This window comes from Labeo rohita, chromosome 14, assembly GCF_022985175.1.
Source record: "Labeo rohita strain BAU-BD-2019 chromosome 14, IGBB_LRoh.1.0, whole genome shotgun sequence".
In the NCBI taxonomy this organism is placed as follows: Eukaryota; Metazoa; Chordata; class Actinopteri; order Cypriniformes; family Cyprinidae; genus Labeo; species Labeo rohita.
The window spans coordinates 637,282-650,590 of NC_066882.1; the positions used below are offsets into that span (position 1 = coordinate 637,282).

The 13,309-nt window shown below is 42.4% G+C and overlaps 1 protein-coding gene across 1 annotated transcript in view; it reads right to left on the minus strand.

Moving 5' to 3' along the window:
* LOC127176253 (protocadherin Fat 4) overlaps positions 1-12,861 on the minus strand; it is a 94,388-nt gene extending 81,527 nt beyond the window's left edge. The window contains exon 1 of the mRNA XM_051127835.1: positions 7,315-12,861. Within this exon, the coding sequence (XP_050983792.1) occupies positions 7,315-12,420 (5,106 nt within the window). The 5' untranslated portion in view covers positions 12,421-12,861. The remainder of the gene's footprint in view (positions 1-7,314) is intronic.
* Positions 12,862-13,309: the final 448 nt, after the last annotated feature.

Sequence of the window (13,309 nt, forward strand, 5' to 3'; positions counted from 1 at the left end):
AATTAAAAGATAAATGAAATGAATGTTTTATGCCTTCATTTGATAACCAGAACATTTTAAATACACAACACAGCATTTCTGAGGGTAAAAAAACCTTTCATAAGGTTATTTTAAGAATAAATTTGAATAAATGAAGTATGCATTCAAATAATGAGACATGCTAAAACACAGAATTTGATAACAATAAAACATGGTGAGAAAAAATAAAACATTTCAGGGGCCCTAAACATGTCATTTTTGTTAAACCTTTATTAAATTGATGCGAAATTGTATAAGTTTCATGATTTTAATTAATTAGACATGCTCTTTGATTAATAAAATTTAATTTACTATTAACAAGGAGTTAAGAAATGGAATCCAGAACAATTAAAATGGAAAAAAATGGAATTTTGGAAAAAATAAAGCGGATTTCATAGGGCCCTATGTTTTTCATGTCTGTGGGTTTAAGTGACCCCAATAACATCATATTTAGCCCCTGGAATGACAATTTACCAGGGGACTTCTGACCAAAAACGTATATTTTACACCCCCCCGAACACAATTTTTAATGAGGGACCCCCTCAAAACGCGACTGGGCTAGTTTTGGGCTAGTTTTAAGAAGCAATTGGGTGGATTTGTTTTGAAAATCTGGCAACGCTGCCAAACACCAAACATGTTAAATCGCCTAAAATATACTTGTAAAAAATCTGAAATCATTTTAAGAGTCTTAAAACATTTGCAAAGTTGTTCCCTCACTAAAAAAAATATTTATTAGACATGTTTATCTGTCCCTTCCAGGTCAAAACAGAGCAGAATGTGTTATGATTAAACCTGACGGTCACACTTCATATGTCAGTGAATAGAAACGTGAGAATGACATAGAAAAATAATTGACTGACCACAGGAGGAGACGCTAACGTGCGTCTGGTAGCCGTGGCTCTGCCTGCAGAGAGGCATGATGGGAAATAATAAGCATGTCATGATTTGAGTCACATGGCTGTCAGTTGTCACACACACACAAAGGCGACACGCAGAGACGACACACATGCGCACACACACACACAGAGTTCACAAATACTCCCAACCGTCCCGCTGTGAACCACACAAACGCCTGTGAATTCATAATTCATAATCTTGAAGGACCAACTGAACAAAAGTTCATATTAGGGCTGAACGAATGTATAGATATTATGTGTATATATGTGTATAAAAGTAAAATTTGATTTTGTTAGTTGAAATAAATCTTAAATAACATAAAATATAAATATTAGATTAAAAACTTATATATATATATATATATATATATAAAATCTATTAAAAAATTGAAATGTTGCATTGGTGACCAGTTACAATGAATAAGGAATTTTAAGTACTACTTTTTTTTTTTTTAATGACAACAAAAAGCAATTACTAAAACTTAAACCAAAATAAAAATGACATATTAAAATAAAAGCTAATTCAAATAAAAAAACAAAACAAAATAACACCACCATAATTTTGTATTTTCATCTTTGTTCTCCTTCACCTGCACAGGGTTTGTGTGGCGGTTTAACACATTCATCTCTTCCTCAAGTGCTTTCAGAGCTCATATTGTGTCAGTGAAGCTTTGAGGCAGGATGGTGTGATCCTAAACTCAAATCAACTCAATCGACAGAGTTTACTCACAAAGTCACTTCCTGAAGCCTGACCCACAATCAGCGCCACAAACACACCCATAAATCACTGTCAAGCGTCAATATAACACACACACACACACACACACACACACTCTCTCATGCTCAAACAGACAGACAGGCTGAGAGAGACAGACAGACAGAAAGAAAGACACAGTCATGCTGAGTTTGTAAAAGTGCAGCTCAAAAACACACGCAGCTGTTTTCAATTACGCAGCCAAACACACAAACACATGCGGCTGCCGCTGCTGCCTGCGCTATTTGCATACGACCACCATTCTCCGTCTCTTTAAAGTCAGACTATTACAGCAAACATCCGTTTCTATGAGCGCAAACAAACGCATTCATTTCTCAGCTCACAAGTATGACAGTATTAGATTTACTGCCGTTAGTGAAGTCAACCATCACTACACTGCAAAAATCATGTTCTTCCTCTGGATTTCTGTCTTGTTTTCCAGTACAAATGTCTTAACCTCCTTAAATCTGGATGCATTTACTGGAGAAGCAAAATGACTCAAGATATTAGGTCTTGGCTTCTCAGAAATCAATCAAAATGGAGTGAGTTTTGGCTTAAAACAAGAACAAATTAAAAACAATCTTGTTTTTCATTTGAAATATGTTTATTTATTCTGACCCCACTGGCAGATATTTGTTCTTGTTTTAAGCATAAACTCGTTTTATTTTAAACAAGACTTAATATCTTTTGTTGTTTTGCATCTCCAGTAAATGCATCTTGACTTAAGAATGTTTAGATATGTGTACTGGAAAACAAGACAAAAACACTGAGAAAGACCATGGTGGAATAACACTTCATTTCCCAGAATGCATCAGCAATATGAGCCTTCCTGTCTTTACATCTCAACTTCCTGTGGATTTCAGCCTATTCAATTCAATTTCCGTGTCCTGAACTGAAAGAAAGACAACTTCTATTTGTTTTATGGGGACATTTATGCTCCCCATACTTTGTGCATTAATTGTTGGCTATTATATTTCAGTAATTTATATCTACACTATAAACTGACAACACAAATAGACCAAAGACACTGTCAGAATAACAGAAGCTGTTCACATGGAAAAGAAAAGTGCAGATGAAACCACAAAGACGTGACAAACTCACTGACATATTCTCAAAATTACATTTATGCATTTAGCAGATGCTTTTATCCAAGCACTAAGTATTTTCGTCTTGTTTTGCAGTAAAATATTTATACATTTTTAAAGAAAAGATTAATTGCATTAGACAGTAAGCGTGTTTTCAGAAAATAAATCTTAAATGATGTGTTTTCTTACCTCAGTAGCAAACTGAGGCTTTGTTAGATTTATACTTAAAACAATTTGCCAATGAGGTAAGAAAAATATACATCATTTACATAATTTAAGACTTATTTTCTAACATGGGTTTATGCTTAAAACTAAAAAAAAAAAAATATTCTAATGGCTTTAGAATAATACACTACATTTAATATTTATTCTTCGAAAACATTGCAGTTAATGCAATAAATGTCTCTGCAGCTTCAAGCTTCATGAGTTATTAGTTTAAAAAATTACAAAACAAAAAAAAATTACTACAACCTTAACAAAAATTAAAGTAAAAACAGAAAATATAAAAATAATAACTAATTCAAACTATTCATAAAAATTCTAATAGTGCGTCATAGTAAAATAACACTGATCATAGAAATTTTTTTCTCCTGAAATGCAAAAGCCAATGCACTAGTGTGTGTGTTTGTGTGTGTGTTAGAAAATACACTAGTTGTCCATTCACTTAGTCTTTATTAGCCAAACCGACTAACATATATGGGGTCTATCCAACCACAGTTTTGTGTTCTGTAGAAATCCTAACTCAAACATAATGTGAAGTATCGTATACAGGTGAACTCAAGTTTGAACTTTCTCCACACCTTCAGTGCAGCACAATCCTTCACTGATTTCAGTGATTCACTTTCTCAAATCGTTTTCAGCTGCAGTTCGGAGTAAACAAACCTCACTGCGAGAAACAATAGCACGCTATTACACTTAACCCAATAATGCCTCACATACTCGCACAGTTATTAGGAACACACAGTGCAGCTCTTTTCCCATGTTGCTGTTTTTTACACAAACGTCACTGAAAGAATATCTGGTGTAGAAACTATTTTCACTCACAAATTGCTAGTGAATTTTACAAATAATTACAAAGAAATGGCAAGACTAAAATGGTATTTTCTTGTAAAATGTAGTCCAATAAACTATTTACAACTTTATCATTTTTTTTTCAGTGCGTATGTCCGCTTTAGAAGCCATGTCAGTTTAACTTTAACCACACGCCTTCTCTCCAAAACCCTGGCCTCAAAATTCCCCTGTCAAACCCAAACACATACAGCAACTCTCAGGCAATTCTGATTTGCTTACAGAATCTCAGGCTGTTGCCAGGTTCACAGAGACACAGGTGTGATGCTCAGGTAGTGACGTACACACAGACACTGAGCCGAGAGGGGGAGCTAGAGAGAGAGACGTTTATAGAGGAATGTCGACACATCTATCCATCCAAACCCTCATCCTCCCACCGCTGAATGAGAAAAGAGAGAAAGGGAGTAAAGAGGAAGAAGAGAGACGAGTAATCAACCCTAAATCAGTCATAAGAGAGCACATTACAGCAGCAGACAGACAGAAATAAGAGTAAGACATCAGAGAGAGAGACAACATCAGAAAAGCACTTTGGTGTTACTATAGAACAACAGCAATACTGTTTTATACAGTCATACTGAATGATTATGTTCATTTACATTTACCACAAAGTACTTCAAATAATGTCCAACAAATACTATTTTGTATTGAAAAGCAGAGTTGAGGTGAAGGGAGATGTGATATTACATAGTTTATCCCACACACAAATGAAATATGTGACCCTGGACCACAAAACCAGTCAAAATGATCAATTTTTTGAAATTGAGATTTATATCTCTGAAAGCTGAATAAATAAGCTTTCCATTGATGTATGGTTTGTTAGGAAAGGACAATACAACTATTTGACAATCTGGAATCTGAGGATGCAAAAAAATCAAAATATTGAGAAGATCGCCTTTAAAGTTGTCCAAATGAAGTTCTTGGAACATGATCTTTACTTGATCTTTCAACTTAATGATTTTTGGCATAAAAGAGAAAATTATCATTTTGACCCATTAAAAAATAAAGGTGCATTAAAAGGTTCTTCACAGCGATGCCATAGAAGGACCATTTTTGGTTCCACAAAGAACCATTCAGTTTTTTAAAGAACCATCTCATTCTTACTATTTTACAATTTGAAAAAAACTTTTTTTCACCACAAAGAACCTTTTGTGAGACAAAAAGGTTCTTTATGGAACCACTTAAACAAAAACAGGTTTTTCTATGGCATCGTGAAGCACCTTTATTTTTAAGGGTGCATTGCTACAAATATACCCATGCTACTTAAGACTGGTTTTGTGGTCCAGGGTCACATGCACTGTAAAAAATAAAAAACACAATTTGTTGAGTCAGCTTAAAATAATTTGTTACCCTCCTGCAGTCAACTAAAATAATTTTAGTCAATTTGAAATGTTAAGTTGTACTAAGTAACAACTTAGATATTTGTGTTTGCTAAACTTAACAGATGGGGAAGTAACCCAGCTGCCTTAAAATTTTAAGTTGATTCAACTCAAATATCTAAGTTGTCACTTAGTATAATTTAACATTTCAAGTTGAACAAACCTTTTTTGAGTTGACTGAACTTAAAATTTTAAGGCAGCCAGGTTACAAATTATTTTAAGTTGACTCAACAAATTGTTTTTTACAGCAGTGTATATGACATATATTACATTTCCATATGGGATGATCGGTATATTTTTCTTGTTTTCCAGGAGCATCTTAAATATTAAAATGTTAGTACACTTACTTGAGAAACAACATTTTTATAAGATATCAGGACTTATTTTTTCTTCTTTTAAGCTTTAACTTTATTAAGGTTGTATGATTTCTCATTTTAAGGATGGTCGAATGTTTTAATGGAAAACAAGAGGAGTACAAGTTAAGAAAACAATTTATCTTGCATTGCAACTGTGAAGTCCAACAATCACACAAACACACACATTTACTTGGATGTCAAAATGGGACACTGCATAGACTTCTATTGTTATACACAGCTACATATGTACAGTAGCGTAACCATAACAGAAAGTGCATTTTTACACTTTTAAACGTACAAATGAGGACTTCATTTGTCCCCAAAATGTGGCTAAGTAGGTCCACACACACACACACAGAGTTTGAGCAGCTCTAATGTCACCCACATCTGCTTTCATTGTCACTGCTGTATGCTCTGATCTTCACCTCGCATGGACTCTTTCATACAACCTCAGATGAGTTCCATCAGCACACCGATAGATGACACAAACGATGACACCCCCTCACAAAGCAAAGCAAACCATTTTGGCTTTAATTACGCTCACTCTCTTTCTCTCGGAATGGAGAGCAACGCCTCTCGGGAAGCTATTTTCAAAACTCTAACACAAAGCACATTTCATCACAGCAGCGGAGAACGAGAGAGAAAAAAATCCACTTTATAAACGCGAATCATCAAGCCTGTAATAATATAACATTTTCGGTTCCAGTTGAAATTTCCAAAACACACACATATATAGAATCACATTTGTTTTTCATTTGAGCAGAGGCCTGCGCACACAAACCCACAAGCCCAGTGTAGAATTTCATCTGGTTCCTGCAGCCGAGAGTTTAACTCTATCCCTCGAGGGAGAGTTTAGCGGGAGCAACGCAGATGCGTCGCAATGTACCAACTGAACGTGCGGATTAAGTTTCACTTTTAGAGATTCCTCCTCTTACTCGCCTCAGCCCCCTCTGAAAGGAAATTTCTATTCACTGAGACTTAGAGGGTCAGCTGAATTTAATGGTCACTTATTGCCTGTTCAGGCAAAGCTGGTGGCACAAAGCAGGGTCTCACAGACCACCCTGCTCCGACATCGCCCGGGGCGTTCAAACCCCAGCTAATTCCCCCGCTTACTCGGCAGGGGACAGGTATCTGAGACCCACACGCGGATCTCCACCGCTCATTTCCCTTCTAGCCTGCCTTTCCTTGGCCAGAAAACGATTACAATAAGAAAGAAACAAACAATTCCATCCCGTGGTTTTGTGTTATTAATATCTGCAATCATGCTGTCTGGGCGTCTGATTTGTTGAATTTGTCGCTGCTGATAAGAGAGATTAGTTCGCTCGCAGCGGGAACGCAAAGCAGCGCATTTTACCCAGGGTTCCCCTCTCTCTGCCAGAGCAACTCGGAGCACAGCGAGCGCTCCGCTCTGAGATTAAGGCCTGCACTCTCTCCGAGCTGAAACAATACAGCTAGCCTGCCAAAAAACAAAGCCCACATTCTCAAGTGCAAAGCAATTTATACTTAATACAACCCAGATCGTCTAAAAAAGAACAGGGGGGAAAAAAACAAGCAGGAACTTTAGTAATGCACGTACGGTTATCCAACACTCTTTTCCCCCTCTTTAGTTTGGATATTCTCGCTCAGGTTTTTCCACCACATTCACACAAATGACTTCAGCACATGTTTTAGAATATGTTCCCTTAGATTTCCTTTCACACAATATGCAAGAGCCATCAAAATCACTGACACCTCCCCCCCCAAAAAAAGGTGATTACTCACCTCTGCATGTTGCGTTCTCGGCTGGCTGGCATCAGCTTCGATGGCGTACACGTCTATCAAGTAGAGGTCCGAGCCTTGCTCCCTGTCCAGTTCTGCAGCTGTCTGGATCACCCCGGAGTGGCGGCCGATGGTGAAAAGCCGACCTGCGGCCTTTCCTCCGCTCCGGACTGAAACAATAAAAAACTCCACCTTGGTGCCGGTGCCACGTGGACTGGAGGCATCCAGCGAGATGACGTTGGTTCCAGGTGGTTGGCCCTCCTTTAGAATGGTGATGTATTTGGGTTGGGAGAAGACCGGGCCATCGCCACCCTGAAGGATGATGGTCAGCTCCGTCCGTGAGGTCTTGCGGTCCGTGCCATGATCCGTAGCGGACACAGTCAGACTGTAGATGAGTTTTGAGGGAACGAGCTGAGAGGCGAGTCTGATATCTCCACTGTAGCGGTCCATGATAAACGTGTCCGAATCTCCTCTTACGAGCTCGTACTCCACCTCCCCGTTGGCACCCTCGTCCGGGTCAAAAGCCACTACTGTTGTCAGAATGGAACCGATCACTATGTTAGATTCAGCCACCAGGGCGTTCTGGGAGATAAATATGGGCACGTTGTCGTTTTGGTCCGTCACCCATATGGTAACGTTTTTCAGAGCAAAACGCCGGAACTCAGCAGGCACTGCCTGGTCGGTTGCTTTGACGGTCAGCTCAAAAAGGTTGGAGAACTCTCGGTCAATGTCCTTGTTCGTATAGACCACACCAGACGCGGGGTCGATGCGGAAATGACCACCTCTAGGAGTCTGCATCACGATGGAGTACTCCAGCTGCCCGTTGATGTCGGCATCCGTGTCGTGAGCCATTATAGTCATGACGGATGTGGACAGCGGGAGGTTTTCAGGGATGGATTTAAAAATATCACCTGGTGTAAAAACAGGAGGATTGTCATTAAAATCTCTCACATGAATGATGACCGGAATGGAGGAAGATCTGGACGGCCTTCCGCTGTCTTTGGCTGTGACATTGAGTTTGTACAGGGACTGCGTCTCGTAATCCAGTTTTTTGACCAGGAAAATGCTGCCAGTGTTGGGACTGATGCTGAAAGTGCCGTGGTTGTTTGTGGCAGAGATGCTGTATGTGATGTCAGCGTTGGAACCCGAGTCAGAGTCTGTGGCGGTTACGGAGGCGACCAGCTCTCCAATCCGCATGTTTTCCAGCACGTCCACTGTGAGGGTTGATTTGGGAAATGACGGAGAATTATCGTTATCATCCAGGACGCTGATGCTCAACACACATGTGGAGGACAGAGGCACAATCCCAGAATCCTCCGCTATAATTTTGAGCGAGAAAAAGGGTGTTGTCTCGTAGTCTAGTTTTCCCACTAGAGTAACTTGACCAGAAGTGCTGTCAATGCTGAACTGTTTCTCCTCATTTCCCTCAACGATGTCGTAGCGAACAAGGCCGTTTTTATTTTCATCTACGTCTGAGGCAGAGACTCGGAGCAGCTGCGTCATGTTCTGGGCGGATTCTGAGATGGAGGCCTGGTAAATGTCTTTGGTGAATTTCGGTGGGTTGTCGTTGATGTCCTGTATGTACACTTGAACTTTGGCCTGGTCTTTGAGAGGCTTGGGAAGGCCCTGATCAGAGGACACGACTGTGAAACTGAACACCGCGGCACCTCTCTGTCGCATGAGAGATTCGCGGTCGAGCTGTAGCGTGCTGGTCAATGCGCCCGTGATGGCATTCAGCTCGAAATTTGCCTGCGGCGTTTCAAAGGAGTAACGGACCTCGCTGTTCGGTCCAAAATCTTTATCCTCAGCAAAAACCAGCCCGACGAAAGAGCCTCGCTCTTGCTCTTCCTCGAAGTGGAACACGTAATTTGTGCTGTTGAAAAGCGGGCGGTTGTCATTGACATCGTCGAGAAGAATCGTCACATTAACGCTGGCGCTCAGCGGCTCGACGGCTCTGTCTTTGGCCACCACTAATAAACTGTAGCGATCTTGTACCTCTCTGTCCAGATCTGCTTTAATGTACAACTGCCCGTCAGGGAAGATCCCAAAAACATCATTTGTGTTACCGCTAATGATGTCATACACAATTTCCCCATTGAGTCCTGAATCTTTATCGCTGGCCTCCACCTTAAAAAAGCGGCTATTAACCGGCTCGGATTCCAGAATGGTGACTTCGTAGGAGAGCTGATCGAAAACTGGCGCGTTGTCGTTGACGTCATATACACTGATGGTGAGAATGAGGCTGGAGGTGCGCTGAGGGACACCAAGGTCAGAGGCCACGACCTCCACCTGGTAGGAGCTGGTGGTGACTTCTAGGGGTCCAGTGAGGGTGATCAATCCGTGTCTTTCGTGGATGTGAAACAAGCCTTTGGGGTTCTGTTTGAGGCTGTACACGACCATGCCGTTGGTCCCCTCATCAGGATCCGAAGCTTTAGCCTGGAATATTTGGTGACCGGTGGCCCAGTTCTCCACAGCGCTGACATGCTCGACATTGTGAATGAAATGAGGGGCGTTATCGTTCAAATCCTTCACTGTGATATTAACTAAGGCTTCCCCCGTAACCTCCCCACCCCTAGCAATCACCCTGAGCTGGTAAAACGCCTGCTCTTCTCTGTCTATCAGACCTGAAGCTGTGATCTGCCCTGTGCTACCTTTGATAGCAAACAGACCGCGCTGGTCCCCCGATGCGATCAAATAAGTGATATTTGTGTTCAGATCTACTGTGGTGGCCGACACGGTGCCAATAATGGTGTCAACGGCCACATTCTCAAACATAACAAAGCTGTACCCTTTCTGACTGAACACGGGCGGGTTATCCTGCGTGTCTACAACAGTGACTGTGACTATAGCCTGTGTGTGTGAGCGCAAACCACCCCCGTCTGTCGCGGTGACCTGCAGCTGATAAGCGGTTTTCTCCTCTCTGTCGAGTGGCACTAGAGTTGTGATTTTGCCAGAGTTGCTGTTGATGTGAAACTTGTAAGAGTCACCAGCAGAGATGGCATATTTTACAGTGCCGTTGCGCCCAAGGTCAGGGTCGGAAGCAGTTACAGTAGTCACGGATGAGCCCGAGGGCTCGTTTTCTTTGATATTGGCAAAATACTGCACGGGGTAAAACACTGGGCTGTTATCATTAACGTCCTTCAGTGTGATATTGACTTTGCAGATGGAGTAAAGGGGGGGCGTGCCTGCATCTGTGGCTTTGATGTGCAGCAGAAAGGAGCTCTCCTCTTCTCTGTCTAACTCTGTGGCTGTACTCAACCGGCCCGATGTCGCATCTAACCTGAACTTATTCTGGACGCTCACAGGGGTTTCGGGGTCAAATGAGAATCGGACCGTGCCGTTGGCGCCGAGATCGGAATCTGTGGCGGACAGCACCACAAGCTCGGACCCGGCGGGTGAATGCTCGACTAAGGAAATGTGATACGTGCTTTGAGTAAAAGTGGGGACCTGGTCGTTAACGTCGGTTATATTCACTATCAATTTAGTGTAGGAGATTTTCGGCTGCAGGCCTTGGTCTTTGGCACTGATATTCAGCACTATTTGAGAAGCTATTTCCCTATCGAGCTCTGCTGCGCTGGTAACCAAACCGCTGTTCTCACTGATGGCAAACCAGCCCAAACTGTTTCCAGACACCAGTGAGTAGCGGAGATTGGCGTTCTGCCCGGAGTCTCCATCTGTGGCTGAGACCCCTTTAATGTAGCTGCCTTTAGGAATGTCCTCGCTGATGTCTACTCTATACACAGCTTCCTGAAATATGGGCGGATGGTCGTTAATATCGTTCACAAATATGACTAGACTGGCAAAAGACGAGCGAGCTACGGGCCTGCCGTTATCTGACACTGAAACGGTGAGGTTGTAGGAGGAGATTCGCTCTCGGTCTAGCACGCTGGCTACTTTGATTAGGCTCAGATTGGGGACGGGTGAACTGTGAACTTCAAAGTGTCTCTGCTCATTTCCACCAAGTATAGAAACTGAAATATTACCATTAGCTGTGGATGAATCTGAATCGGAAACTGTCAGTAGTGCCACTACGGTGCCCACCTGTGCATTCTCATCCACCGAAGCGAATTTGGACGTGGTAGGGAAGTAGCGGAATTTAACTACGGGGTCATTGTCATTCACATCAAGCAGTTTGATAGTCGCTTCTGATCTGCCTGAGAGAGAGGGGATGCCGTTGTCTACTGCATGGATAGTGAGAGAATACTCCTTCCTGGTCTCATAATCCAGCCCCTCCTTTATAATAACAGTCCCAGCCTTAGGGTCTATCTGAAAAGGAGTTCCTTCGTCTAAAAAATAGGTTATGTCAGCATTTGCACCCTCGTCCAGATCTGTGGCTGTTATCTGCAGAACACTAGAGCCAATGGCAGCGTCCTCAAACACACTGGTCTGGTACTGGTCCTGGTCAAAAGAAGGCGGGTTGTCATTTATATCCTGAATGGTGACGTTTACCTGCAGATACCCGAACTTTTTGGGCTCTCCTTTGTCTTCCACTTGGATGAGGAGCTGGTAGAAGGGGGTTAATTCTCTGTCCAGCCCTCCTGTGGAGACCAAGTGGAGAAACGCGCCCTCGCCGCTCGGATTGACGGTGATATCCAGGCGAAACTTCCGCTGCTCGTTGCCGCTGACGATTCGGTAGGTGGTGTGATCCACTCCGTTGCTCCCGATGTCCGCGTCCGTTGCGGTGTCGAGAATCACCTGCCGCCCGCTGCTCGCGTCCTCTTTGAACGACACCACGATCGACGCGTCAGGAAACACGGGCGCGTTGTCGTTAATATCCAAAACCACGATGCGCACCTCGGTCGGGTAAGTGGGCTGACTGGACAGAACCACCACATTGATGATGTTACTAGGCAGAACTTCTCGGTCGATCACGGAGGACGTGTAGATGACGCCCGTCGTGGCGTTGATGGAAAAAAGTTTGTGGTGCTCGCTGAATCTGTACGTAAAAGAGGGTTTGGTGTCGATGGTGCCCACATATGTGCCCACCGGCTGCTCCTCCAGAACCTCAAACTCCTGCCGAACTTGACTGGATAACGAATAGCGCGATAAAGTCCACAAAACGAATAAAATGAGGTGCAAAGTGTCCAAAGATCTACCTGAAAGCGCCATGATCACAGATCCAGTCAGGGTTTTTCCGAGCCTGATACATTCACCTCAGATTTGCAACATTGTATCCAAAAATGCGGCGATCAAACAAAATGTATCCAAAGCGCGCTTGCCGTTACAAACTAACTTGAGGTAAAGTTCCTAAAAAGTTGTAGATCCGCAGGTATATCCTTAAAAATCCGTTTTAGGGAGGAGAACGAGTTCATTCGGAGTAAAATCCTGTCAGAATGCATCCAGCAAAACTTCGCGTTCCTCTCAGGATCATTATGATGATGATGGTGATGGAGTTTCCATTGTGAGGAAAAGGAAAGTTCGCTTCGAGTAAATCCTGCGATCGCACACCGCTGAGAGTTTTTCCTCAAGGAAATAAAGCAGCTCTAATATTATCCCTGCGATTCTGATACGGGATGTCCCGCGGAATAACGGTGACCAAACTTCACTTTACTGCCCTGACAGAGAACAAAAGCCCGAGTTGAGAAAACGCCCGCCCTCCTGTCCTGCCATTGGCTCTCTGGGCGTGAGCCCGCCCCTCTCTGGCTCCCAGTTCTATTGTAAAGTCATCGACTCGGCTGCCGATTGGATGAGGCAGATGTCAATCATCGCGTAGACTGAATATTATAACAGAGTTGCGCTCCAGGTATTGAATGTACCGTTATGTGCCCACAATAACACCAGCCGCTCATTTACATGCCTGCCTTCTTTTTTATAACTCGTCATAGGTGTTTGAGTACATTTATGCATCTTTTCAGTATTTTTGTGAATGTTGCGTGTAATTTGTCACAATAATCATTTGTTAAGAACCCAATTTGTTGATATAACAAGATTTGTGTTTTATCTGCAGCTTTTGCCTTTGTTTTTCAGAGTAGAGTTAAATCAAGCAATTTATAAATAA